The 27891-nt window shown below is 53.0% G+C and overlaps 2 protein-coding genes across 4 annotated transcripts in view; one reads left to right on the plus strand and one right to left on the minus strand.

The window, feature by feature from the left end:
- Positions 1–2932: 2932 nt before the first annotated feature.
- COPZ2 (coatomer protein complex subunit zeta 2) lies at positions 2933–16438 on the minus strand. 3 transcript variants are annotated; one of them, XR_002908302.1, is made up of 10 exons: positions 16291–16438; positions 14676–14744; positions 12726–12807; positions 11926–12017; positions 11443–11498; positions 10692–10769; positions 9812–9863; positions 9606–9726; positions 6441–6479; positions 3979–4030 (listed from the first exon to the last, which is right to left on the minus strand). XR_002908302.1 is itself a non-coding variant. In XM_024203738.2 (9 exons), the coding sequence occupies exons 1-9, from the start codon at positions 16408–16410 to the stop codon at positions 3983–3985; spliced, it is 642 nt and encodes a 213-aa protein (XP_024059506.1). In that variant the 5' UTR covers positions 16411–16438; the 3' UTR covers positions 2933–3982. The 3 variants fall into 3 exon arrangements, 1 of the variants encoding a protein (XP_024059506.1); XR_002908301.1 differs by having other exon boundaries at positions 14676–14750; XM_024203738.2 differs by lacking the exon at positions 9606–9726 and having other exon boundaries at positions 2933–4030; positions 14676–14750.
- Positions 16439–16856: 418 nt separating this feature from the next.
- The window catches only part of NFE2L1 (nuclear factor, erythroid 2 like 1), a 28791-nt gene continuing 17756 nt past the window's right edge, over positions 16857–27891 (plus strand). The window contains exon 1 of the mRNA XM_026654763.2: positions 16857–17001. The gene's annotated coding sequence lies outside the window, so the exon portion shown is untranslated. The remainder of the gene's footprint in view (positions 17002–27891) is intronic.

Here is a 27891-nt window from a genome sequence, read left to right on the forward strand (position 1 = left end):
TCAGGGGTGGTCGCTGGCATCTTTGGCACGTCAGAGGCAGCTGGAGGGGGGATCCGAGGAAAGGGAGAAGGAAGGAAAGGACAAGAGGCAAAAGAAAGAAAGGATGGCTGGCTGGCTGGCTGGCTGCAGAAGAGGCAGGAGGGAGAGAAGATTCTTTCCCCACTCCCCGGCAGGAGCAGGGACCAGAGGGAATGAGGTGCTGGAATCTCCCAAGGAGGTCATAGCCCCAGGAGGACAATGCTGCGGGTAACCACAATTCCTGGTAAAGAGGAGGAATGGAGAGGAAAGTCCCACCCACTCCAGCCCTCGCCCAGCAGAGGCCCTGAGGAGCAGCATCTGTACCCCAAGCCCCCTAGCCCTGCCTTGGAGGGGGCTCCCGAAGCATGGTGTCCCTGTGAGCGCTGACCCTGCTGATGAGAATGCAGGTCTGAGCCACTGTGGGGACCAGCTGGTCAGAGAGCCCCCAGCCTGCTGCTCGGCACCTGCCCACAGCAGGGTCCAGCCAGACACACTTTTACGGGAGGCTCATCAAAGTATTTTTCAACTATCCCTCTACACCCACCTCCCGCCGGCATGGGGAGGGGTGTGCTGGTTTGTTATAGTAGGGCTACTCCCAGGTACTGGTTTGTTATTGTAGGGTCGCTGATGAGTGCTGGGTGTACTGGCTTGTTGTTTTAAGGTCTCCCCCAAGTCTGGTCTGTGTGAACTGGTTTGTTATTGTAGGGTCACCCCCCAGACTGATCTGTGTGCACTGATTTGTTAGTGTAGGGTTGCTTGTGAACGTTGGGCCACTGACATTTTCTGGGGAAATTAAAGACACTCTCCCCCCGGCCCAGTCTGCAGGATGCACAGGCCAGCAGTTGGGGGGGGGGAGCATCTGTGTGAGGAGCCAAGACCCTCAGGTCTCCTTCTCACACCTGGGAAAGTGGAGCAAAGGCCCCAGAGTGAATGGCTGGTGCTGGGGGGTGGGGCTGAAAGGATGAAATGGGGCTGGGGAAGAGAAACTCGAGCCTGAGGAGCAGGAGGTTAAGCCCTCTGGACTAGGAGGGGCTAGAGACAAGGGGGTGCAGGACTTTGGGGCAGGAGTAGAGAGCCTGGCAGGTTGGGAGTGGGCAAAGAGACTGGCTAAAGGGACCTGTGAGGCTGGAGGGGGTATGGGGCAAAGGGTGGAGTTGGGGGGCTATGGGGCAGGGGGGATATGGGGAAAGGGGTGAAGTTGGGGGGTCTGGGGACTATGGGGAAAAGGGGGTGGGGGGGTAGGGATGGAAACTGGGAGCGCTTGAGGCTCTAAAGATGGGGTTTGGTTCCTGAACAATGCCATCCCAATGTCCGCCAGCAGGTGGCGCTGCAGGATCACTAATGGGGAGCCGCGGGGGGCGGAGCTAATCGGGGCTGTGGGAGGTGTCTCGAGTGGCTAGGGGCGGGGTTATGAAAACGCTCTGTCTCATGCGAGGGAGCGAGGAACAAGAGACAGTCCCAAGCCGAGGCGTTAGGGACCATCACAAAAGGAGGAGAAATCAAGCCGTGATTAGAGAGAGCCCTGGCTTTAGCTGGAGAGCTTTGGAGGAGCCCAGGCCGGGCCACGTGCATGAGGTTCCCAAGAGATGAGGAGCCAGGTCTGAATCTCCTGGAGGCCACCCCAAACAGAGCGACTTTCTTGGCGCTAGGGTGAGTAGACGTCCAAATATTAGGGGCTTTGTCTTATATAGGACTCTATTACCCCTCCTTCCTTTACCAATGTTTCACACTTGCTATCTGGTGATCACCCTATTTGGAACCCTGGCCATGTGGCTGTGCTGCATTAACCCATTCTGTCACCCTGGGTCCACTCCAGACATGTTTCCTGCCCCTGCTAAAGAGCAAGATGTCAAAAGATAGTCCCCCCCACACTTTAGGGTGACCAGATGTCCCGTTTATATAGGGACAGTCCTGTTTTGGGGTACTTTTTCTTATATAGGCGCCTATTACCTCCCCACCCCCATCCCGGTTTTTCACAGGTGCTATCTGCTCACCCTAGCACACTTACACATTTGATCCGCACTGCTCCTAATGAAAAATCACCAGCCGTTCCCTTTTCTCAGAGAGACTCCTGGCCCTACAGTGCTGTGAGGACACACTCAGCAGCCATGCGGGCTGAAGGCAGACCGGACCGTTTTTCATGTACACAAGGCCATGAAACAAATCTGCTGTCCCGAAGTAAAATAAATATTTCAGCCCCCTCAAAGCCATGGTACGAAGCCGCAGGGTGCAGAAGTTCACTGCAAAGATAACAAATGCAGGCTCCCCGGGAGCGCTGCTGCCACCGAAGGAAAAACATTTAACAAAAACAGACACGTCCCAGGCTGACGCTGTGCATACGTCCAGAGTGATTTTAATGGATGAGTTATAAACCCCTCAAAAAATCAAGCCCTGTAATGGAAAAAGTGACAGTCTTAATTCTGCATGGCACAGTAATAGGAGCATGCCAGGACCCACATGCATTACAGACAGGAGAGACCAATAGGGAAAAATGACCCATGTGCTATAAAACTTTATTTGTTGATCATAAAAGACGCTGGGCATGCCCAGTTTACAGAAATGGATTGAAATGTACCAAGCCCTCGCTGAAGTAAGTATCACACAGCTAGGCAATTCTCCTTCATTCAATTTTCATTTTTTTTCTTGCTATTGATAATCTGGGGTGTTAAAGGGAAGGAAATGATCATTCTGAAAATAGGATTTTTACCATAGCCGGGTCCTTTAGTGATGTTTGAGCCGACAGCTATTTGCAGCAGGATTGTTTTTACAAAATTAACGACTGCCAAAGCTGCATGAGGGAGGCAGTGCTGCCTAGTGGCTGGAGTGCTGGATTGGGACTCAGGAGATCTGGGTTCTATTCCTAGCTCTGCCACTGGCCAACTAGATGACCTTGGGCAAGTCACTCCCCCGCTCTGTGCCTCAGTTTCCCCATCTGTATAATGACCTGACCTCCTTTGTAAAGTGCTTTGAGATCTACTGATGAAAAGCACCTTGTAAGAGTTTGGGGGGGTTATTAGTGGTCGTCATTGGGATGTTTTGAATCTTACTCTGACAGGGTGACAATGATTCCTGTGCTCTCATCCCCACCCTGCAGGTGGGAGGATGTGACAGTGGCACTTACTTCACGCCGACCCACTGCACAGGCCTGGCCATCCCCAAAAGGGATCAAAGTGCTGGTTGCTTTGGGAGACAGCGGAAGAGATTTTGGAAGTGGCTGAAATATTCTAAAGAGCCTAGGGCGACCTGGATGCCCAAGCCCCATTTGTTTGAATGAGAAAAGGGCATGCAAATCCCTTCCTATGGTTTTGAAAGTCTCCGGCAGTGTCTGTAGGGCCCGACCCTCACTGAGGAGCAAGTGAGCATTGGCTCGCTGCGTTGATCAACAAGTGTGCCGGCACTAGTGACAGCCCTGCAAAAGAAGGAGCCAGCTCTTTACTGGTGAAACTGAAGATTCAACTAGGGTATGTTCTGGCTCTGCTAGTACCAAACAAAATTCAAATTGACTCTCACGCAGCGCTTTAGGTGGTGTAACTACAAATGATCAATCCGCCTATTCAGTCCTTAAATAACAGTAATAGTTCTGGAGTTCTTTATGGATCTTGGGCCAGGTTCTGCTCTCTGTTACACCATTGTCAATCTGAAATAACCCCATCGACGTCACTCCTCCTTTATAGTGAACAGAATTTGGTCTGTTAACCAGTTAATTCTCCCAACCCCCACCCTCCCCTTTAGCATGCAGAGAATTTCATGGTACCGAGACCGGGTTTAAACCCGTGTCCGTGGAAGGCTGGCATTCCCCCAGGAGGCGCGGCCAATGTCAGCCATCTTGCATCCTACCCAAAAGCTTTGATCAGACTTTTCATGCCAATTTGCAAACGGCTAATCGAATAAGGCGAGGAATCATTTGCCGTCGCAGTTCAGACCCATCCAATCGGGAGGATCCAGGCGCTCTCCTCTGGGACGTTCACTTTAATAAGGACCATTTAATTTGCTCTTTGGCAGATTGCAGAACCTATTAAGGAAGTGGGGGGAGGGAAAGGAGAAGAAAAACAGAGAGACATTAAGCCCCACAGCCTCAGGGATTCTGCAAATGGATTACGACTCCATATGACCTCAGCAGGACTCCTTCACGGGCACCAAGAGACCCATTTGGTGCCAACATAAACCTGCCCCATTCAAGAGAGGGAGATTTCTGATTCTCCAGGAGACAAGCAGGGTGGTTTGCATCCTGATTTCCCTCAAACAGCCACTAGGTGGCAGATGTGCCTCTTCGATACAGCAGGAGTGGCACCTGTGTAGCAAGGGCTCCTGAGAAGGGGGTGAATAAATCTGCCTGTTTATTTCTACAGCTGAAGAGGGCTCTACCCGAGCCAGCAAACTCCATTCCAGGAGTTAGGTATGTCCGGGAACCCCATTTTAGCCTCAGTCGGCATCCTGGACACCAAGCACCAATCAGCAGGTGCTACCCCACCAACAGTTTGCTGGGGCTAGAGTTGGATCCTAAAAAGAACCCCTGGTTTGAACATCCCCGGATCTAGGAGGCCTTCACATTGGGGTCTGCATATCACAGCTCAGGGGAAATGCTGGCTGGAACTGATGTTTAAAACCAGGCCCCTCGCACCTGTCCACCAAATACAGTTCCTGATCCAACGTAGAGGGTAGATTTTTTTTCCAAGGAGCAAAGACATCAGTGCTGATGGGAACTGGCTTTAGACCTTACTGGGCACTCCAAGCTGCGATCACCCTGGAGACACATGCCAATTACATACCACAGAGGGCGTTTAGCAGCCAGGAAAGGGAATCCGGTGGTTGGGACCATTACAACAGGTGACCACGTACTGTCAAAGAACCCGGGCAACTCTAGTCGTGGTTTAATATCATTTTTTAGCCACCCCACCCTCAATCTCAAATGGGCTTCTCCGTCCAGCCCTTCTGACCACCCGGCAACTTGCACAGCTGGGCGTGTCTATGGGTGGAAACGCGCTAAGCCCCCTGGGACAAGGGGAATTAGTACAGAAGAGAGAGGCAATTCCCTACGAGTGGTATGATGCCAGCCATGCACCAAGGTGAGTGGGCACAGCACGCACTGGCTGCACTGTGTATACAGAGCCGACACCAGGGCAAGGAGGTGTTTTCCAGCTGGGTCTTTGGAGGTGAGGGAAGGAAGGGGTTAAGGGAAGTGACTTGGGTGCTGCAGCCACAGGCAACAGAGGCATGTGCAGAGAGGGGCCCAGCTGTGGGAGGCACTTACTCGGCCTGGCGTGAGAAGGTGGTTAGTGCTGGGTTAGACACGGACAGCCCAGCCCGCGGGGCTCATGCTGACGGGATTAGTCTAGACAGAAAGACCTGCAAGGAGAGAGCGCGTGAGGGGCATCGCAAGGTTCCTGCTGATACTCCCCGGCAGACCCTGTCTTTCCAGCAGCCTGGAGAACTCCCCCTCCCCCCGCCCAGCATGTGATGTAAGGAGCCTGCCCAGAGAGGGACGCCCTGTCTCCAAGCCACCCACTCACCTTGCCCCATCCTGAGTGGCTATTTGAGGAACCAGGTGGAGCTGGGGGCTTGGTCTGCCGACTCACAAACCTGCTGTGGGCGCTCGGGCGCTTTGTTACAAGGCTGGACGCAGCAGAGCCAAGCCTGCTAGCGGCACGTGAGTTCCAGGCATAGCACATTTCCATTCCAATGTTTTCCCAGCCTCCCGGCCACCCCCAAAGTGTTGCCTAGTGGTGAGTGCGGGAATTGGGAGTCAGGACGCCTGGGTTTTGTTCTTGGCTCAGGAAGGGGAGTGTGGTCTGGTGATTGGGAGTCAGGACTCCGGGGTTCTAGTCTAGAGGGAGGTGGGAGTCGGCTGGGGGGTTAGAGCAGAAGATTAAAAATCAGGACTGGTGAGTTCCCTCTCCTGCGTTTGACATGCTGTGTGAACTTGGCCAATTCACTTCACCTCTCCGTGCCACAAGGCCTTTAAATGGGGCTAAAGATACACATCACGGGGGGCACGGAAACTTCTTTGGCCACGGAAAGGGATATTGACACACTGCTGTGAGTGGGACCTGGTGATTTAAAGGCTGACAGCTCCCAATGTTGGGAGGTGCTGTACTGATGCTACAGGTGCAAGGGAAGGGGGGATTCCAACAAACCCCTCCATGCAGACAGCCCCAAGGGGTAGAAGAACCCCTCTAAGGGTCTGGGTGCCCCCAGGGACTGGGACTATAGAATACCCACTACTCCTCCTTGTGTGACAGCCTTGCCAGGGCGCTCCCAATGGCTAGCAGTGAGCCCTGGAGCTGATCCCTGCAGCGCATGGTGTCTATCTCCTCCAGGCTGATGCCCCAAGGGCAGTCACTTCACCAGGCCTCCTCCACTGCCCAGGAGCTGCCCTCCCATGCCAGCCCCCAGAGAGGAAAGGGGAGTCCTGGGACCCTTACCTGGGCAACGCTTTGCTCAGACAGAGGGCTGTCGTCCACCTAAAGGAAGGAAAAGGACAGGGAAGTTTAAGGAGGGAGATGGCTGGGGGACGGGGATGGGAGCCAGTTGATGGATCAGACAGGGTACATGGAGGGAGCAGATCAGAGGGGCTCGGATAATTTATAGTGCGTTCATGGTGCAGGTGACAATGGCCAGGAGACAGAGTGGGAGCTAACCCGGGGCAGCCCGAAGGGAGGCGCAGAAACCAACCTGCGGCTTCTCTGGCTCTCTCCAGGCTGCGCCTTTCTGAGCTGCAGCCTCTTGCCTTGGCTTGGCAGGAGGTGCAGGCTGGCAGCGAGGGCTGAAGCGTGGGTGGTCGTTCTGTGTAGGTGCAGCTTGGGGCTGGGCTGCGTGCGTGGGGGGGAGATCACGCAGGCTGGAGGGCAAGCTCCCCTCCACTAGACGTGATGGGTGCTGTGCTAGGGGGTGTGCGCCTGCACCGCTCCCCAAGGGCGCTAGCGCGTCTGCACGCGCCTTCGCCTTCAGCCAGGCCACCTGCTTTGGGATCCCATCGCTACAAGGAAGCTAGGTAGATGCAGGCTGGCTCAGCACTTGGATGGGGGACCCTGCATGAGATTTTTCAAAAGCACTCATAGGGACTTGCTTGCCTCATTCCTTAGCAAGGCCCTAAAGCCAATGCCTGAGTGTGACAGGGTGCTAAGCAGAAAGCTGCTAAGCCAACCCTCTGTCACTCCAGCTCCAGTTAAGGGAGGTGAATTGGAGATGGGTGGATCACCTGGCCCTAACTGGGGAAGCTGGAACAGCTGCTGCCTCATCAGGCTGGGGCTGGATAAAAGCCCCAGGAGACGGAAGCCAGGACTGGAGCTGGGAAGAGGGGAAGCTGCACTAAGGGGAGGAGTATCAGAGGGGTAGCCGTGTTAGTCTGAATCTGTAAAAAGCAACAGAGGGTCCTGTGGCACCTTTAAGACTAACAGAAGTATTGGGAGCATAAGCTTTCGTGGGTAAGAACCTCACTTAGGGGAGGAGTAGCTTGTCCCCTCTCTCCTGCTGGTAGACAAGCAGAAAGGGATTGTGCGTATTGTGGTGAAAAGGTGGTGGGAACACTACTTGTAAAATAAAGCACCAGGTGAGCACTGCAACGAAGGACTCTGAGTGACTTTCTCAGCCCAGCGGGGGCAGCAACCCGGTGGGCCCAGCAGGGACCCTGCTACACTGAGGCGAGGGTGAGCTGTTCTCTGGAGAGTCAGATTTGGGGCAACACACAAACCTGAGGTCATTATGACTGTTTGCCAGCACTAAAGACCCGTAGGCACTTCGGGGCATTAACCCCAATGACCTGGCCTTGTTCCCAGTCAGGTGATCGTGTCCTAATTTCCCTCTGTAGGTTCATCTGAATGAAACAGGCTGCACTTCCTGTTGTGCTGGGCGGCTGTTAAAACAGCTGCCATGTTCCACCCCCGAGGTGGCTGCATTTCAGCCATGGGTGGAGTGAGCCCGGCAGAGCCCTCCCCTGCCTTATGGGAGTTTTATGAGGTGAAGCACTTTGGGATCCTCAGACAGAGCCGTGCACGACATTACGACGGTTATTCTTATTGGCCCACACACAGGCGCATTGCAAGAGAACCCCTGATGAAGGTTCGCTCAGCTGCCCTGCAGTCCACGGCTCAGCCCCCTGGAGCCCCTTGGAGTGACATCATGGCGGTGGAATCCCGTTCTCCTTCCCAGCTGCCTGTGGCCACGCCGCTATCAGCCCAGGGTTTGTGTTACGCAAACACCGAGCGCGCCAGAGAGAGCAGCGCCTCCCGTCGCAGCTGTTCCCAACAATCTTGGGGGGAGCTGGATTAGGAAACGCCATGCGGCTGGCGTGTCCGCTGTATTTGTTTACTCTGTTCTCAAATAGAACAACCGCCTCCGCTCTGGCTAATGACATGCCCGGGCAGCTCTGGGCTCACGTGCTCCCATTGCATCAGTACAGATCAGTTGCTGTGGAAGAAGCAAGTCTTGCTTGGGACAGTTCTACTTCTCCCCTTTGCTTCCGAGTTAGGCCCTGGTCCAAGCACGGCAAGCGTAGCTCTGGACGTGCTCAGCGGACAGCGCACAGTTAATGTAACTCAGTGTGTTCACGGAGCCCCGTGTGCCCTGTGGCAACCATGCTGGATTTTCCACCCCCACCATACAACAGTGCATGCTGGGAAACTCTGCTGGCTATCCCACAATGCCTTAGCTGTTAGTGCACAGGACTGCCCGTGCAGTGTGCTCTGGGATATCCTCCTGGGAGGCAGGACGACTGGTTCATTTGATTACATCTACTCAGTTAGACCATCCAACAGCAGGACAACCATGTCAGAAGCTGGCAATGACTAGATAACCGCGTCCTGGGCAGAGTTGTTATACCGTAACCCCACAAGGTTCGGGACCCAGCTACGCCTTGACGTGAACTTTGTACGGGGACAACCTCAGTACAAATGGGTATTGCCGAAAACTCCTTAGCAGGCAGCGAAATTCTCACTCTGTTAGCGTTGCTTAGATCTCTCCTTGAGCCCAGAGTTCAAATGGGACAACCCCAGAAGCAAGCACACACGGCTACTCCAGGCTTGGAACGATCCAATTAGCTTCAATCCATTTTGAAGGCACTTGGGAGAACTTGGTTTTTTTACAATATTTTTATCAACAAACTCCATCCTGGCCAGAAATAAACGTGGATACTCCTTGCTAGTTAGTCAAAAGCTAGCAACAGTTGAGATTTGCAATAGGTTTGTTGATAAAAATCATGTGCCATCGTTAATATTCCATAATCATATCTGTCCGATACCGTTGAAGGCAGCAGGAGACTCTAGTTCTCTATGAGAGTACGGTATCCTACTGGGAACATTTTAAAAAGTGCTCAAAGCCCAGCAGCTCTGTTTAGGTGCCTAAATGGGAGATGTTGGGTGCTGGATCCGTGTGAAAATCTGTCCCTTCCCGCTCCCGCTGTCAGTTTTGTTTGTTAAAGATTTGGGGATGGAGCAGAAACTAACAATGAATAAGAAAACAGAATCTCTCCAAGCCTGACAGCCACTCCAAAGTCACCCGTGGCATGCAGAAGAGGGCGTGACCTACCCAGCTAGCCCACGGCCACGTAGCGGGGCCACGTGTGACATGCTTAGAAGGAAGTGACCTCACACCTGCTTCCCAGCTGGCCGCTGCCTATTTGCCGCCGCTGGCAGGCACGGATTCACTTTGCTCTGAGTTACTGGCGATGTAATCAAAGAGAACAAACCCGTACGCCGCAGGCTCCGAGACCGTCTGGGGTGGAGAGAGTTAAAGAGGGAGATTAAAGCAGAGGGCTCCAAGGGCAGAGAAGTGAAGGGGAGCAGCGGGAAGCACTCACCCTGAAGTTCACCTTCTGGATCACTTGCTGAGGATCGCTCTCCAGAATCACCCTAGGACCAGGGGGAGCAATGGGATTTTCCAATCAGATCACAGCTCTCTTAAGGGCGCTTCCATGGTGCGTTTGCTCCCCGTTGCTACAAAATGGGACGTGAGTTCTGAGCTGGGGCAAGGGGCCAGATGGTCAGCTGTGGAAACTGACCCCCTCTCCTTGCCCCAGGAACGGGTACAGCATAGGCCCTAGCAGGGCAAGCTTTTCCCCCCTCCCCACCAGCGCACCTCAGCTCTGATAGGGCACTGGACCGGGACTCAGGAGATGTGGGTTCAATTCCCACACTGGCCTGCTGAGTGGCCAGAGTTTCCCCATCTGTAAAATGGGGGCGGTGATACTGCCCTCTTTTGCAAAGCGCTTTGAGAGCTCTGGACAGCAAGGTGCGCGATGTAAGAACCGGGTCGTGGTGTTAGCGGTGGGTGTGAAGTTCCGTTGTCTTGGCCTGTTCGGTACTCGGCTGACAAAGGGGTCGGCTAGCGCCGACAGTGGCTGTGGTTGGTCCACTGGGGGCTGGATTGAGACTTGCCAAACTCAGTTCACGTTGGCCATCAGCAGCCACCAGATGGTAAAGGCTCTGGGTTACTACCGACATGGGCTAGATTTGAACTGGAGACCCAGAGACGGGAGGTTCGTGCCCCGAGCCAGCCGCCGGCCCGCACCCAACACTGTACTGGGAACCTTGGCTCTGACGCCTCCTTCGTCCTCCCAGGACCTTCAGGCTTTTGGCCTCTCTCCCCTCAGTGCCTGACTAGCCCATCTGCCCTCTCCCTCTCTTCCCCGCCCCAGCTCCGAGCGAAGCCCCAGAGAGCAACTGCACATGGCGCCTCACCCCCCGTCGACGATCTCATCCACCACGAGGAACACCCCGTCCAGGTTGTCCAGCAGGGAGCGCTTCTCTACATTCTTCCTGAGGGCAAGACAGTATGAGCCGGTGAGAGTTTGGGACGCTCCGTAGCACCAGCACCCAGACCCGGCGCTGCTCCGGAGCACTGAGTCCCAGCGCAGCTGCAGAGACCTCCCCCCACTCCCAGCCCCCTTTGCCTCCCAGCTGCTCAGGAGACCAGAGGCCCTCATGTGTTGGGGGAAAGGTGACACCCGCTGTCTCATTCCAAGGCCCTGCAGCGGGAACTGGTCTCCAGCTCTACGGCATGCCTAGCATACGGGGGTCTCATGCTGAGAGCAATCAGCTGGGAGCCAGGTCTCCTGGGTTCCCTTCCAGCAACAAGAGCAGGTGCGATCTAGTGGTTACAGCGTGGAATAGGAGTCAGGACTCCTGGGCGTCGCCACTGAGTCTCTGGGTGACCTTGGGTGAGTCACTTTCCCTCTCTGTGCCTCAGTTTCCCCATCTGTAAAATGGAGAGCATAGCAGCCACCCCACAGTGGGCTGCTATTGAGGTATTCTGCTAGCACCCATGGTGTGCTAGGCACTGCCAATCAGGCTTGATTCCTTTGTGTGGGTAAAGGGCTTTGAGACAATGCAAAGGGCTGATGTTATTAGAGCCAGTTTGGGACCCTGGAACCTGTCCCTGGGCAATCTTGCTAGATGGGATAGGGAGCTCTGGCCGTCGCCATGTACTCACCGTAACATGTGACTGAGGGAGTCGAAGAGACAGGCGAGAACTGCCACTAGCATCAGCTAAAGGAGGAGAAGGAGACATGGATCAATGCGGCGCAGAGCTGCCCACAGGGCCCTCCCTCCCACGCTCGCTCTCCCAGCAGCCCCTGGGTCCCAGGGTGCCTGACAGACAGCAATCGTATTACTGGCAGCTGGACAGAAAGCCATGGCTACAGCGTCCACAAGTCTCCTAGGAACATGCATCGGGCACGTCAGGGAAGAGGAGACAAATCCCCCCTCAAACCCCTGTGGGGCAGGGCAAGGGCAGACAGAGCCGGGGCAGGGCCTGAGGACGTGAAGGGCCGTCCATGTGCAGGGCCCGGTGAGTGGGAACGGAGTGCCTCTCTCCCACAGGACAGGGTGAGCGGGGAAAGAGAAGAAACTCCCAGCAGCAAGCGGGCCCTCCCGCTCTGTTATCCTCTGGGAGGAGCGGGCCCCAGGGAGTTACCTCATTTTCCTGGGAACTCCCCACCACGTAGAAAAAGAGGTCGATGCTGCTTTTATAGACAATGGTCAGCCCCTCCAGAAAGGCGATCTCACCTGACACAACGGGAGGGAAGGAGAAGGGGGGGAAGGGGGCGGTGTTAGGCTGGCGCTGAGCACAGATCTCTGTAACGTAAGAACAGGCCGTCCAGACGGGGAGATGGGACGGGAAACCTGGCTCACCCCTACAGCAGGGCAGCGGGTGGAGCATCCACACCATGGGAGGGCCATCAAATGCTTTAAGTTCCTGGTCGTCTCCTTTCGCCATCAACAGTCCAGTGAGCCCAGCATGGCAATGCTGCTTCTGATTTGCCAGCAAGTGACTGTGACGGCCCCAGTGCATTCTGGGACTCCTGAAGCCTCTCCACGTCTTACAGCTTCCTACCCACCCTTGGACGCAGTATTGTAAACGGCACGGGGCTGAACTAAAGACCTCATCTCAGGTGTTGCAAGCTCCGCTTGTCAACCTCCTGGGCCAGCAGTTGTGTGACATGAGATGTTGTACAGGCCTTGCCAGCGTCCTTGTGCTATTCTTTGGAGTGATCTGAGATGATCACCTCCAGGGTGTTATCGTCAATATCATGACCCCTCCCTGGACTGCAATGCCAGTGGGAGAAAGACGTTATCACATAACCCAAGGGATGCACAACTGCCGGCAAACTTCAAGTAGCACCTAGCGATATAAACAGCCAGTGGCCTGCAGGAACATATAGGAAAACCCTCCTCTCCATCTTCTGGTCCCCTACCCAAAACTCAGCTACTTACTGTCAGTTTTGTGGGTTTTATCGAAAACACTCCTCTCAAAGGTCTTCTGTTCTTTCGTGGATGGAAAGGTGTCGTCGTAGTACTGCAGGGGACGGGAACAAAGGAGTTAGCGCAGCCATGGGACCAGCCAATGGGACAGGCAGAAAAAGGAAGGAGAGCTTGGCTAGATGGAACCAATCATGGACAGAGAATCAATCCAGAGACCCCAGAAAGGCTATCTATACTGACAGGCATGTTCAAGAACAGTTTGGAGTGGCTGGGAAATCGTCAGGTAAATAGGTTTGGGATCACTGTTTATCTCAGCACGTCAAGGCCGCTTCATTGTCCCGCTTCAAATTCTTTCCTTAAAACTTGCCTGGGCAGTGGTGCCCTCAAAACCTGGCCATCGGAGAGGTGTGATGAGATCGCTGCTCACCATGCCCACCAGTACTGTGTTATTTCCATGTGCTCCCCTCATTGGTCTGTCTCTCGCACCTCGCCCCCCCGGGCTCCTCGTCCATGAATGGGGTTTTTAGATGCTACCGCAATACCAATCATCATAACCTAGAAGTCGCAATCAATGTCCATTACCCCGGGAGCGTCCATAACAATCATAGATGCAAGAAATTATAAAGATCAACTAGCCCCACACCCAGCCAGTGTATATAACGCAGTCCCGGCCCACTCAGCGGAGGTCTCAGAAAATACCATTCCGTCTGGGGTGAACATTTAAAACGGCAAATGCTGCTAACATGGGGAACTTGCCAGGTGTCTTACAGACAGCTATGAGGACAAGGCTCATAATTTGAACAAAGGCTGGGAGGAATGGAGACAGCAAAGCAAGTGACTGATGGGTTTTGTTTGCTTCCTGTCATGTTAGTTCCATGATTTGTGTGTGTGTGTTAACACTTAACTGTATATAGGTGTTGCCTGATCTATTGATTGTGTATTAATTACATTGATTACACTCTGAGGTTTGGTAGGTTCTTATCCGAAGATCATGCCCAGTAGTATAATTATTATCACCACCAGTGGTCGTCCACCTGGCCTCTCCCAGGGCTCAGAGGCCGGGTTGCTGACACCCCTATGCCTAAGGCATACTCCCCTCTTCCTTGTTTGTATTTCCTCAACCTGCTACTGTTGGGGTACCCTTCTCCCATAGGTCACTAGTCAGATTAACTCAAGCTTATTAGCATATATGTCAATTAGTTACCATGGCATTCTTGTGGTCAGACATCTGCTGATGTTCCTAATGTAAAATATCCCAAACTGCTACAGACTAGCATCTTGTGGTTACCTGTCAGCCGTTCAGTCACTGCAGCAGCATTCTCTCCTGTGGTAACTTAGATCTAGGTTAGCTATTGTCTTACAGGCCTTGTAGGCTCATGACGTTGCTGCCTTATCTAGCAAGTACCTACAGGGCACACAGACCTCCTGGAGGAAGTGTGATTTGAGGAGGTCTACCGGCTCAGGTCAGTGGCAGTCTTCCAGGTGCTGGGAGATGAGCATGGGGACATTACAATCACAGGACCCAATCCTGCAACTGGATCTGTGCTTAGCATGTGTCCCAGCTAGAGTTAGCAAAGAGCTTCTGAGAGCAGGGTGAGTGTCATCACCCCCATTTTATAGATGGGAGAACCTGAGGCACAGAGAGGTGAAATGACTTGCCCAAGGCCACACAGTGCCAAGAATAGAACCCAGGAGTCCTGGTGGGTGCCTTCTGTGCTGGCCCATATGGCCAAGGACTTAACTTTTGCCCAGGTAGCTTTATACATCTCCTAAAAGCACGCCAGGCTGCGGCACAAGAGAAATTAACCTTGTCTAGAACTGCCGTGGAAGGGCAGAGGCCTCCATAAAGCCATGATGCCCCTGGCTTTGCTGCTCGCCCCACAGGAGCGTCTTGCCCACCTTGCTGGGAGGCCAGAGACCTGGGGTTAGGGTTTTCTTCTAGGGCAGGTGGGTGGCATTTACCTTGGCTAAGAGTCGCTGTCCATCATTGTCCAAGATGAATATGGCCTTGACTGTGTAGAGGGAAGGCTCCTGAAACTGACACAAGGACAGCGTGAAGCCAGAGGCTGCATCTAGCAGCCCCCAAGGTATGTCCAGAACGCAGGTGCCTCCCGTGCCCCAGGACTGGGACTGCGACCCCTCCCCCCCATCCCCGAGTGACCCTGAAATGGGGCCACAGCACAGTTTCCTCCCAGTGAAAGCGCACAGAAAGCCTGGCACTCTGCGCCTGGCCTTGTTCTGATTCACTTCCATCCCTGTGAGGCCAAAGGCCCCGCTCCATGCCGGAGCCCCAGGGCCAGAGGGGATTTGAGGGCTAGGGGTGGTCTGCGAAAGGGTCCATCCAAACCCAAGTTCTGTCATGCACTGACTGCTCCAGAGTCCAAGTCCAAGTGTACCACAGAACCTGGGCCGAGAGGACTGAGATGGGCCTGGCACCGGAACCTGGACTGGGACGGTTCACAGGGACCTGGCCCCGGAACCAGAGCTGAGAGAGGGGCCTGGCCCCAGAACCTGGACTGGGACGGTTCACAAGGACCTGGCACCAGAGCTGAGAGAGGGGCTTGGCCCCAGAACCTGGACTGGGACGGTTCACAAGGACCTGGCCCCAGAACCTGGACTGGGCCGGTTCACAAGGACCTGGCACCACAGCTGAGAGAGGGACCTGGCCCCAGAACCTGGACTGGGACGGTTCACAAGGACCTGGCACCAGAGCTGAGAGAGGGACCTGGCCACAGAACCTGGACTGGGACGGTTCACAAGGACCTGGCACCAGAACTGAGAGATGGGCCTGGTACCAGAACCTGGACTGGGACGGTTCACAGGGACCTGGCACCAGAACCAGAGCTGAGAGATGGGCCTGGTACCAGAACCTGGACTGGGACCCTTCACAGGGACCTGGCACCAGAACCAGAGCTGAGAGAGGGGCCTGGCCCCAGAACCTGGACTGGGACGGTTCACAAGGACCTGGCACCAGAACTGAGAGATGGGCTTGGCCCCAGAACCTGGACGGTTCACAGGGACCTGGCCCCAGAACCAGAGCTGAGAGATGCGCCTGGTACCAGAACCTGGACTGGGATGGTTCACAGGGACCTGGCCCCAGAACCAGAGCTGAGAGATGCGCCTGGTACCAGAACCTGGACTGGGACGGTTCACAAGGACCTGGCACCAGAACCAGAGCTGAGAGAGGGGCCTGGCCCCAGAACCTGGACTGGGACGGTTCACAGGGACCTGGCCCCAGAACCTGGACTGGGACGGTTCACAGGGACCTGGCCCCAGGCCCCCTGAGATCAGCTGCTGCAGTAGGTTCCCCTCCAGCCCCCTGGCACTGCCCTTTTCCCCAGCGCTGTCCCCCCTGCCCCCATCTCTTCGGCCCCGGGGGCTCTGCCTCCTGGGACTCCCCGCACCGGGGTCTCCCCCTGCAACCTCCCGGAACCCCCCTGGCTCTTGCCCGGGGGTCCCCTCCCCGGCTCTGCCCCCGGAGCTGCCAGCGCAGAAAGTTTTGCCCGGCGGCCGGGAAGTTGGCGGAGCCCCGGTCCCCGGGAGCCGCCCGCGCTCCCGTCCCCGCAGCCCCCCGTACCAGCAGCCTCGTGGGGTCCATGGCTCCCGCGGCTGCTGCAGCTGCCCGGTCCCCGCCGCTTCCGCCCCCCAGGGCAGCCCCTTCGGGGTGCTGACGTGGCCGGGCCTCGGCCCGCTGCATCCCGCTGCACGGAGCGCTCGGCCGGGCCGCTCCGCCCCATGCACCGCGCCGCGCCCCCTGGGAGCTGTACGAAGGGCGTAGCTGGGGGGGGTTGCAGTCCTGGGGGGCTGGGCTGCCCTCGCCACTGGACCATCTAAGGAGAGCGACCCCCAGGGCAACCTGCACTAACGGGGGGTGGGGGGAATCGGGGGTCCCCCCCGAGTTTCCCCCGCAACTGGGATCCCTCCACCCGCAATAGTCGAGAGCCTGCCCCCACCCCACCAGCCTTGCAATAATGAGGGGGGCTCGTAGCTAAAATCAGGCGCCTCCCCCGCACCCACCACACTCAGAAATAATGGAGGGACCTAGGGTGATTCCCCCCCCCCCCCAACACATTAAGCTGTCTCCTCTGCAGTCAGCAATGGGGGTGGGGGGAGAGAGAGAGAAAAGTGGGGGAGGGTTATTCCCTCAATGGGCTTCCCCCTGCACCCTGCAATAATAGGAAGCCTCTGGGGGGACCCCACGGCAGCCGGCAGCAATGTGGGTGATCTGGAGAGCTGTGTCCCCCCCCACCAAAAATATCAGGGAAGATGGGAGGATCTGGTGGTTCAGGTGAGTCCATGTAGTTATGTATGTGTCGCCTGGGGTTGCGGGCAGGCGGAAGGTGAAGGCCTGGCAGATGGCCCAGAGGTGTGTTTACATGGGGGCTCTTCGCAGCAGGCTTGGGAAGATAAGGATTCTAGCTCCACTGTGGAAGAGCTCCCGGCTAACCGGATCCCTTGGGTCCGGCGGCTCAAACTCAGGGGACCTCTGTGTCACCTGTGGAGGGGACCATGGAAGCAAGAAGAATCCAGGGCAGAGCATGGGGAGAAAGAGAGAGTGGGTGGGTGTGTCTGTGCATACTCACAGCCGGGCCCAGGAACAGGCTGGGATTGGCACAGGAGAGAAAATGGCTTGTAAGTGAGTGAGTGAGAAACCGGAGCTAATAGCGGAGGAGCAGGAACCAGCCTGGCTGGAGAGGCATGGGGACTGCATCAAGGTGTTATGGGGTTCTGCGTGCTTAGTTGTGTGACGTCTCAGGCAGGCGTCCGTAATACGCTCTGAGCTGGGGCTTCGGGTTATGGGAACTTAAGTGGGGGTGATCAGAAGTTTAGTGACTGGTGAAGGTGATCTCTCTAATCACCCAGTATCTGAGTGCTGCCTTTTGGGTGGAGGGCACTTGTCATCGGGCTCAGATGGGACAGGAGAGATCACGGCTTTTCTGGAATAGCTCCACGGGGAAGCGTCTGTTTCTCTCCCTCCTTCCTGCATTCTGAGGGGCTGGGGAGCGAAGTCTCTATGGGATGGCATGCGTTGTACATGCCTCCAGAAGTAGCTGTGATTCCTGTGGAGCAGGTTGGCGGGCTGGACCGAGTAGGTGGGTGTACATCTGAAAGGGGAATTAGAAGATCAGGTGCAGTAGCCTCAAGGGCAATCCTTTTCAGTGTGGTCTGTGCATTTGCCTTTGGCACTGCTACCAGAAGCAGCAGCAGACACACTAACGTTAATCCTTTCTTTGTCGGTTCTTGACGGCACCTGTTGTCCTGCCATCGACCATCAAATATTACAGTGGAATATTACAGAGGACACATTCCTGTAATCCCACCAATTCTCTCCTTCTCTGGGCCCCCCTCTAAGACACACACCTCTGTGCTCTTTGGCTGTACCCGGCTATTCAGCCGCACACCACACACACCCCTGCACACCACACTCTCTCTTTTGACATTAGGTAATTCAAGTCTCATTACTCATCCCCGACGCTGCTGAAATGGTGTAACAGGGTTGCTTGCTAGATTTCTCAATGACTCACAGAAATGCCACCTGTTTTACTTCCTTGTTTGCTGTCACCTTTGGGATTGCAGGCAAATGATGAGATGGAAGGAGACAGACTCCTGCACTGGTGACTGGGGGACAGATCCTCTAAAGTTCCCAGCATGTTGGGTGCTGAGGGTCAGAGTAGGGGGCCGCTGAAAAGCTGGCCCTGAGGACTGGGTGATGGGCTCTTTTGCAAATCTGGCCTTGGCTGTGGCCCTTATTTTCACCTTTCAGCATTGAACTTTTGAAGCTGTTATAGTGAATTTCCAAGCATGCCTGTGCCCCCACGAGAGACGAAGCCTGCCGACTTTTGCTGAGGCTTCACTCCCGCTGCTGTCTGGGAGTTCTGCCCGAGCGAGGACTGTAGGATTCACCCCCATCTTTAGAAAATGCCCAGCCATGACTCTTCTCTGCGGAGGAAATGCTCTTTCCTCCCCTCCAGTAAGTTTCCCTTTTATATCTCACAATGATTGGTACCATTCTCTTGTACCTAGAACCATAGAAATGTTGGGCTGGAAGGAATCTGAAGAAGACATCTAACCCATCCACCCGCAGTCAGGCAGGCTTAAATCATAGAATATCAGGGTTGGAAGGGACCTCAGGAGGTCATCTAGTCCCACCCCCTGCTCAAAGCAGGATCAATCCCCAGACAGATTTTTTGCCTCAAATGGTCCCCTCAAGGACTGAGTTCACAACCCTGGGTTTAGCAGGCCAATACTCAAACCACTGAGCTATCCCTCCCTAGGCCATCCCTGACAGGTGTTTGTCCAACCTGTTCTTAAAACCCACCAGTGATGGGGATTTTACAACCTCCCTTGGAAGCCTAGTCCAGAGCTTCACTACCCTGGGAGCTAGAAAGTGTTTCTTAATATTTAACCTAAATCTCCCTTGCTGCAAATCAAGCCGATCCCTTCTTGTCGTATCCTCGCTGGGCATGGAGAACAATTGATCGCTGTCCTTGTCACATCGCGACTTTCAGGGCAACCTGCACTGTGTACCCAAGTCTTTCTTTGTGTATGAGTCACCCGCTGCAATGACTTCCCAGCCTCCACATGGGTCATCCCTGGGGATTGAACCCAAGACCCTCTGGAATAAATGCACAGACTTCTGCCACTTGAGCTAAAGGAGTAAAGCCATTAATTGGCAGCAACAGTAGGCTCTTATCCTCGTATGTAGGCCACTGAACCGGTAGGTTATACTTATGTTAGCCCCTTTCATAGTCAGATGCAGAAAACAGTATCTAAAATAGCCTCACGGCGCCCCTGTGAATTAGGTAGGTACCGTTGTCCCCAGGAAGAGTCAGTGGCAGAGCCAGAATTAGAGGTTTAGGCTCACAGTTCCCATCACGTTACAGCCTTTAAGCCCTGTAACACTGGAATGTATTGGGCCAAGTTCAGTTTGGGTAAATCTTATGGGTCCTGGGCTTGCTTATGCATGATCTGAATCTGGCACCATGTCTTTGGAGCTGTTTTAGTCAAACCCAGGGCAGCTCCTCCATTGTCATGAGGCCTAATGAACTTACTAAAGATACGGATGTCAGACGTAGAGGGTCCAGTTGTCTGGATCTGTTTGGAAACCGATGGGAGATGTTGAGGGAAAGGTTGGGAAATATTGCAGTGCGGGAGACTCCAGACTTGAAGGGTTAAAAAGGACAATGGAAAGGTTTTAACCTGTATGTGTCCATCTGTGTGCGCGCGCGTGCTGGAGATGGGTTGATTCACTTTAAAAAATACTACTGCATTCAGCGCTGAGCTTGAATAAAGGGGACAAGCCAGCAGCAATAAACGACATCACTTCACCCCTCCCGAGGAACTACGCTTTTGGTCTATTCCATTCTGTCCTGTGCTATAGAGGTTCTTCTGTTGCTCATCACTGTAGTATCCAAGCGCCTTCCAGTTACTTCATTTAGCATCGTGGCCTTTCCTCTCCCTGCCTCTTCCCAGGGGCAGAAGCGTGTGCAGCGGAATGTCATAGCGTGGCTGGGTTTTGTTTTGTTTGGAAAATAGACACATTGCTCTGGGTTCATGCTAGAGGAGGCGGGTCAAAGAAATGCGCCTTGTCCCTGGAACAGAAAGTGGGGAGGTGTGAGATAGAACTTTCCCAGGGGCTGGTTCAAGACTACCTCGCACCAAGATGAGCCGAGGGTTACACAGGCAGGCCTCCCTCGGCCTCCCATCCCTCCTAGTGCCAGAGACTGCAAAGGGAGCGTGCTGGGCACAGCAGGGGAAGTCGAGGCGCGCTCTGTGCTCTGGCAGAGGGGCAGATACTGTGAATTAGAGCAGTCCCGGCGCTGTTCTTACTTACGCCAGGAGCTGCACTGACCCATCGGGCTACCCAAAATCTTGCAGGAGAAAAGGTGGCTTAAAGCCACCCCTCTCCTGAGCTCCTTCCCTCTGCTGCAGCTCCACAGCACAGACTTGGGGCCAGAACATGCTATAGAAGTGTCTAAGTACGGTTATTATTATTAAGGGCTTCGCACCCAAGCTGTGCTGTCCCTCCACGCAGCCAGTTGGTGGGGATTTCAGTTTCCTGCAGCATGCTGCGACCTTTTCACTCCCGGCTGCCACATGCTGCTTCTGAAGAAGGCTGGCTGTCTCTTTCCATCCCCCGAGCAAAATGCGAGGGATGCATCAATTAGCAAGGGCTCGCTTCGGCCCTATTGAAGTCCAGGGGAGTTTTGCTCTTGATGTCAGTGGGAAAAGGCCTAGGCCTTAAACCAGGCGTGCACCTCAGTGCAGGAGATGAAGGCGTTTGTGCATGAAAAGAGGATGGAGAGCAGAAGCCTTCAAAAAATATCCTGATGAATGTAAGCGTTGGTGAGAGGTGATGTATAAACAGCTATAGGGGCCAGAGGTCTCTTTCTCTCTCTTGAGACTGCTAAGAAAAGGCCAATTCGGGTCCATTCTGAGACAGGGTCTTGTGATGCAGGGACACTTATTAATTGGAAATTGACTAAGAGTTGAGACCCACCAAACTCATTCCACTGAACAGCTGTCAGCAGGCAATAATGACTTTTGGTCTCAACTGATCCGGACTGAATTTGAACGGATGGCATCCCCTCACTAAATTCATTAGTCCAGTCCCACATTTAGAGGTGTCATTAGGCCGTTTAGACCAGTCCAGCAAAGCCCTCTCTATATAATATAGTAAATGATACCGGAGCAAGGCAATAGGGAAAGGCGTAAATTATATGATTTGCAGCCAAACCTCAACTGTCTGATTGGCATGGGGAAAACTGAATTAATCTGGACAGAGGAGGGTGCAAGGAATTGAGACTATTCAGTGCAATTGGTGAGTATCGTGGGCCATGATCCTATTTTGGATAAACAAATAAATAAAATATGGAGATATACCTATATCTCATAGAACTGGAAGGGACATTGAGTCCAGCCCCCTGCCTTTACTAGCAGGACCAAGTACTGATTTTTGCCCCAGATTCCTAAGTGGCCCCCTCAACGATTGAAACTCACAACCCTGGGTTTAGCAGGCCAATGCTCAAACCACTGAGCTATCCCTCCCCCAAACAAGGTTCTCTGATACTTGAGGTTCAAATAAACCCGACTGGGCAGTATCACGGATGCTTAGATTGTCAGCTCTTGGGGGCAGGCACCGTCTTTACGTTCTGTGTTTGTACAGTGCCTAGCGCAGTGAGGCCCTGATCCAGGACTAGCTGCTACGGTATTACAAATAATAATCATTGTAGCGCTCTGTCCTGATCCTGCCAGCTGATTTGTGTGGGCAGGCCCCCGGCCATTGATTTCATGGGGCCTGCGTGTGGGCGCTAGGATTCCAGTTGCACGGCTTGGATTCCAGGATCAGGGGCATAGAATTCCGTTCTTGGCTGCTTCTTAGTGTCCCCAAATCAGATTAACTCTGAAGATTGCAGACCAATGCGGGGAGCAGTCACGGCGGTTAATCAATCATCACATGACTTGGACACTCGCAACTCCCTTCAAATAGCTCAGAAACGAAACTAAAAATAAATCCATTCAGGGACAACTAGATCGGATTGCGTCAAACACCCCCTCTTCGGCACTTCCTTTCTATGTAGGACTCTCTGCGCTGCGGGGAGAATTGAATTCCATGCAGTCACAGTTGCTTTGCTGCTCAGGGGACTGGCTTGCTAGAGAGTAGTTTTGTTTCCCTTCCTCTTTGTAAATGTGGTTAACCCCAGTGGGGTTGACACCCTAATTATCCTGACACTGAGGCTGCATGTGAAATCAGAGACCTGATTGCTAGTCTAGGGGAAATCCATCTTCCACCTTCTGCTCCTAACAGTCTAGGAGGAGTTTACATCTAACCTTCCGGAATTAGCCGGCTTATGTAGGCTTATGTATGTGCTCGATGGCCCACCTGTGTCAGCTTTGTCCTCGTTGCTCGGGCTTGTATACCATGCACCCAAAGTCCTGTTCACCTGCAGACAGCAGAGACGAACAGAAAGCAGGTTCCTTGCTCAGAAATCACCAAGTCTGCCTCTCCAGTGAGCTCTGTACCCCAAAAACCTCCTTCTCTCGCTCTCAGGGTCATACTCACAAATGTTTCTCCAGGCTTTCAGCCTCTAACTCACACAAAAGGCAGCTGCAAAACCAATCTATTAGCCCCTGCATTTACAACCAGGGAAACCCATCGGCCCACATGCACCTGCCATGTGCCTTGGGCAGTCCCTCCATTGATAATTGCTGTTGTTGTTTCCTATATAAAGGGGCTTGATTGCACCTTCTGTTGAAGCTGAACAAGTGTGTTTGGCCCATCCATTGACTTTACCTAGGTTTGTGATTGCCTTTTAAATCAAGGACTCACCAGCCATTCTCACCTTTCAACATAACCCAACCTCATCAGGCTTCAGAGTTATACAGCACTGCTTCCGCATCCTCCTGTGTCTGCCCTGTTGCCTCAAACATCCTAGTTGTCTGCCAGGCTGTAAGCTCCCTGGGGCAGGGGCTGAGGGTGTGTGTTTTAGGCAGCTGTTTTCTGTGCAGCTATGGCGTTGTTTAGCAGTCAGCTGGGTGGTGCTGCTAAATGCCTTAGCTTCCTGCTGGATCCGCCCTCAGTTAGCCACCCAGCTTCAGACAATTGCTGGGAAAGGTCCATCTTAAAGGGCGGGTGGAACTTGGAGCGAAACAGATTGGATGCTTTTCTAAAAGAGATGCTCTTGATCCACCACAGCTATTGGACCTGGAGCAGGAATTCATTCAGGGAAGTCCTATGGCCTGTGTAATTCAGGGGGGCAGACCGGATGATCACAGTGATCCTTGACAGCCTAAGAATTTATGAATCTCTGTGATCCTGCCCATTCTGGTTGAGGGCCATTTTCCACAGCCCTACTACCGAGGGAGGCAAGCTTAATAGTCACAGAAATGTAGGGCTGGAAGGGACCTCAAGAGGTCCTAGCCCCCGCCATGAGGCAGGACCAAGTATCCCTAATCCAATGATGGGGATTCCACAACCTCCCCTGGGAGCCGATCGTCCTACTTCACACATGGCTCGGGGGAGCAGGGTGAAGACCCTTTCCCTCCCCAGTTCAAATCCAGCTGAGGCTGGCAGCGCCCTGCTGTGAACTACATGCAGTCAGTTGGTGATGTCCGCCTCAGAAAAAAAACATTTCCATAAGTGGCATCTCTGCTGGTGGCCTGGCCAGAGAAGCCGAGGACCGACTCCTTCCCAGAGGGGCGGCAGGAGGGAACCTTGCCTGACACGGCCCATCCTGTGCCCTGTTCTGTGGATCAAAGAAGATCATTGGCGCTAAACAAATGTGGGGATTCACTGGGAACATGCCTACCCACGGGGCTGACCCTGTAGGGTCGCTGTCCTTGTGGTGGCGTGGCATGGAGCTGGGCCGAGCCAGCCAGCAGCACCCACCACTTCATGGTAAGGCTGGTTGGTAGTAGCCATCATTGATTTGGGCAGGAAGACCAGCCCTCGTAACGTGGATGAGTTGGGAAAGATACAAATAGCCTGCTGGGATGTGATGATTTGTGACACTAATGCCCATTTTAGCTTGTTTATTTAAATAACTTACAGGGTATCCATCACCGGAAAGGCTTCTGGGTGCTGTTCATGGGATAACCCAATGGTTAATAACCAGACTGGGCTCATTGATACACAGACTTCCTGTGCACTAAACTCCCTTGCCATGCAGAGAGGGGCAGATGGAAAGAGGAGACATTAAAGGCATTAGGGACCCACTGGACGGAGCAGTAGGCTGAAGCTTAGGAGACCTGGCTTCTCGTCCCAGCTCAGTCACTGGCCCGCTGGATAGGGTGACCAGATGAGCCAATTTTATAGGGCCAGTCCCAATAGTCGGGGTTTTGTCTCATATAGGCGCCTATTACCCCCACCCCAGTCCCGATTTTTTTCACACTTGCTCTCTGGTCACCCTACCCCTGGATGACCTTGAGCGAGTCACTTTCCCCCTCTCTGTTCCCCCAAATGCAGACTGGAGAGCAATACTGCTATGCTCTGTGAAGTGCTTTGAGATCTACAGAGGAACAGCATTCCATGGTTCATCTTAAGAACATGAAGGACTTACAGAGAGATCTGAAAACTGCTGCAGGGGGTTTCTGACCAACATACTAAAGCAGAACATTCCATAGACAAGGCCCTAGAATTAAGGGAGACTGCTCTGTGCCTGGTCTAAAACTGTCCGAAACTCAATAAAGTAAGCAAAGGCGTAGGACAAAAAATGGTCAGACAAATACCTTGGCACTAGATTAAGGACCTTAGAAATCAGTGATTAGTCCCTGAGATGAGGAATTATGGGTCGGTGGTTAAAGCATAGAGCTGGCAGACAAGATTCCTTAGTTCTATTTCCAGCTCTGCCATTGACTCGCTGTGGGACCTTGGGTAAATCTCTTAACCCAGTGGTTCTCAACCAGAGGTACACGTAGCCCTGGAAGTATGCAGAGGTCTTCCAGGGGGTACATCAGCTCACCTAGATATTTGCATAGTTTTACAACAGCCTACATAAAAAACACTAGCGAAGTCAGTACAAACTAAATTTTTCATATAGACAATGACTTGTTTATGCTGCTCTATATACTATACACTGAAACGTAAGTACAATATTTATATTCCGATGGATTTATTTTATAATGATATGGTAAAACAAGAAAGTCAGCAATTTTTCAGTACTAGTGTGCTCTGACACTTGTCTGATTTTGTAAGCAAGAAATTTTTAAGTCAGGTAAAACTTGGGGGTACGCAAGGAAATCAGACTCCTGAAAGGGGTACAGTAGTCTGGAAGGTTAAGAGCATTTAATCTACTCACAATATAATATTTTTAGGCTGTGTATTGCCGTGCGATCTAAGCAGCCATTATTTGGGATAATGACACTTACCAACCTCCCACGGGAGTTTGAGGTTCAGTTCCATGATGTCCATAAAATGCTTGGAGATCTTTGAATGCAAAGTTTCTCTGCTTCCACACTAGTGTGTCTGATTTACTTTATGGACCATCTGCTGTTTGAGAGGCAGTTGTGTCTGTGCTGAAATATAGATTGTGCCTCCTTTGGAGAAGTAGAGAAAGATTGGTTTTTCTGTGATGAAGCTTTGGATATTTAGAAGGAGACGTCCTTTTATGACGTTCTTTTCCCTAGTTTACAAAAGGCAGTGGCAGCCCTTTCTGGCTGGTTTTCAGTTCAGTGCTGGCTGTTGGTGAGGAAGATGTAGGGGGATAGCTCAGTGGTTTGAGCATTGGCCTGCTAAACCCAGAGTTGTGAGTTCAATCCCGGGGGGGAGGGGGGCATTTAGAGATTTGGGGCAGAACTCTGTCTGGAGATTGGTCCTGCTTTGAGCAGGGGGTTGGACTAGATACCTCCTGAGATCCCTTCCAACCTTGATATTCTATGATAAGATATGGAGCCCCACACAAAGAGATGGTTACAGTAGTTCTGTGCAGTTTCCTGGAGTTGACTGTCAATGGTACTTGAGACTGATGGCTTATTCAGCCTTGCCGTCATAGCCCCATTGGATGGGGAGCTCATTGATCCTAGAAGCATCCAAAACCGGCCCTTGCTCAAAATCAAACCACTGGCTTGTGCTTCAATTAAAGGGACATGGTCAACTTGGAAACCAGCCCATTAAAAGTATTTTTGGCCCTACATCTGCCTCTGATCCCTTAGCGAATTTTTACATCACACTTCCCTCCCTTTTACAAGGCGTTTTTTCTCTCCTGTTACTGTGACCCATAGACACAACACAGGAAACTGATTGGGGGGAGGGGGCAGCAGAGGGGGAGGAAGAAACCGTGAAATTGACTAGACGCCAACTACTTAAAATAAACACACTGGAAAAATATTTTCTCTAATCCTTCCCTTCTAGCTGTCTCACATGAGACTTGCAAGAATATTAGGTAAAACATTTTCAAACAGTGTGAGGTTTAAGTTCCAGACCCTTTTTAGTTGCTTTGTGCACAGTATTGTAACTGTTACCCTGTCTTGGGGTGTCATGGTACATCAATCCCTGGTGACACTCCTAAGCAAGTGCTGTTGGTATGTCTGCTCTAGTACCTGCTGGGCCTTTTGTAGTACTCCAACTACTGCAATCCTACCTGACACCCTGCCTGTATGGCCCACTCCTCTCCAATTACCACGGAATCGCCTGGTGATGCATGTTCCTCCTGACTGGGACAAAAAGAGGTTCACACTGTCCTCTGCTGACCTATTGCTGATCAGCATATTCGTCACAAAATATTATCCTACCCACTGTGAAGGGGGATTCTGAAGCTTCCCTTATAAACATTTGTAAAGGCCTTTGAAGATGAAGACGCTACGTGAGCGCAAAGAGTTGTTCCTACTGTGGACAGCAGCCACAGCAAGAGGGTCCACCATGACGCAGTATAATAAGATTTTGAGGCAACAGCACCTTGAAAGATCACTGAGATGCAGCATCAAATCACCACTGAGAAGCAGCGTTGAAACCTCGTGCCGTGAAAAGCAGCCTCACAGAGTCCCCGTTTGGTGTTAGCAAAGCGTCACCGGAGCGTGAAGGAACGGCATCTTGACGCAGCAAAGCTATGTCGCGTGGCAGCGATGGTTTGGGCTGTTGGCGTTTTGATGTGGCATTGGGTGCTTGGGTGCCCCGCAGCTGCATTTGATAAGGACACGTTTTGACACAAAGACATCAGCGTGGGCGATGTTCTGGTGGATTCTGGCCGTTTTATAAATAGCATTTTGGAAAGGACCAGATTAAGACAAACTGGGCCCCAGGCAAGCCCCATGCCATGGCCTTGGGGATAGCAGTAAGTTTCAGAGTGAAGACGAAAGGGTCAGTTCACACCTCTGAGCTGTTGTTTAAAGCTTTTCTTTGCACTCCTGAGGGCTAGAAACTTCTTTTTTTTTTATATGAAAGCTGAGATTCTGGTGTATTCATGTGAGTCCAGGAGCTGAGCCATAGGCATTGACCTATAGCACCTAATGCCAGAGAGGGATTAAGGTTTTGTGGGGCCCTGTGTGGTGCTAATGCCCTAATCTGACCCTCCCTGGGGCTGGGAGAGAATGAGAGGCTTCTTGGTGGTGCCGGGCAGGGGCATTTCCAGCCCTTGTAGTGGGGTTGGAGAGATCTTATGCCTGCTTCATAATAGAAAGGATCATCACCATAGCTTATTGCTGCAAAACCGCAGCCAAGACCTGGAGTCATCACTTATCTCGA

Source organism: Terrapene carolina, unplaced genomic scaffold (genome assembly GCF_002925995.2).
Source record: "Terrapene carolina triunguis isolate 2854851 unplaced genomic scaffold, T_m_triunguis-2.0 Scaffold193, whole genome shotgun sequence".
Taxonomy (NCBI): Eukaryota; Metazoa; Chordata; order Testudines; family Emydidae; genus Terrapene; species Terrapene triunguis.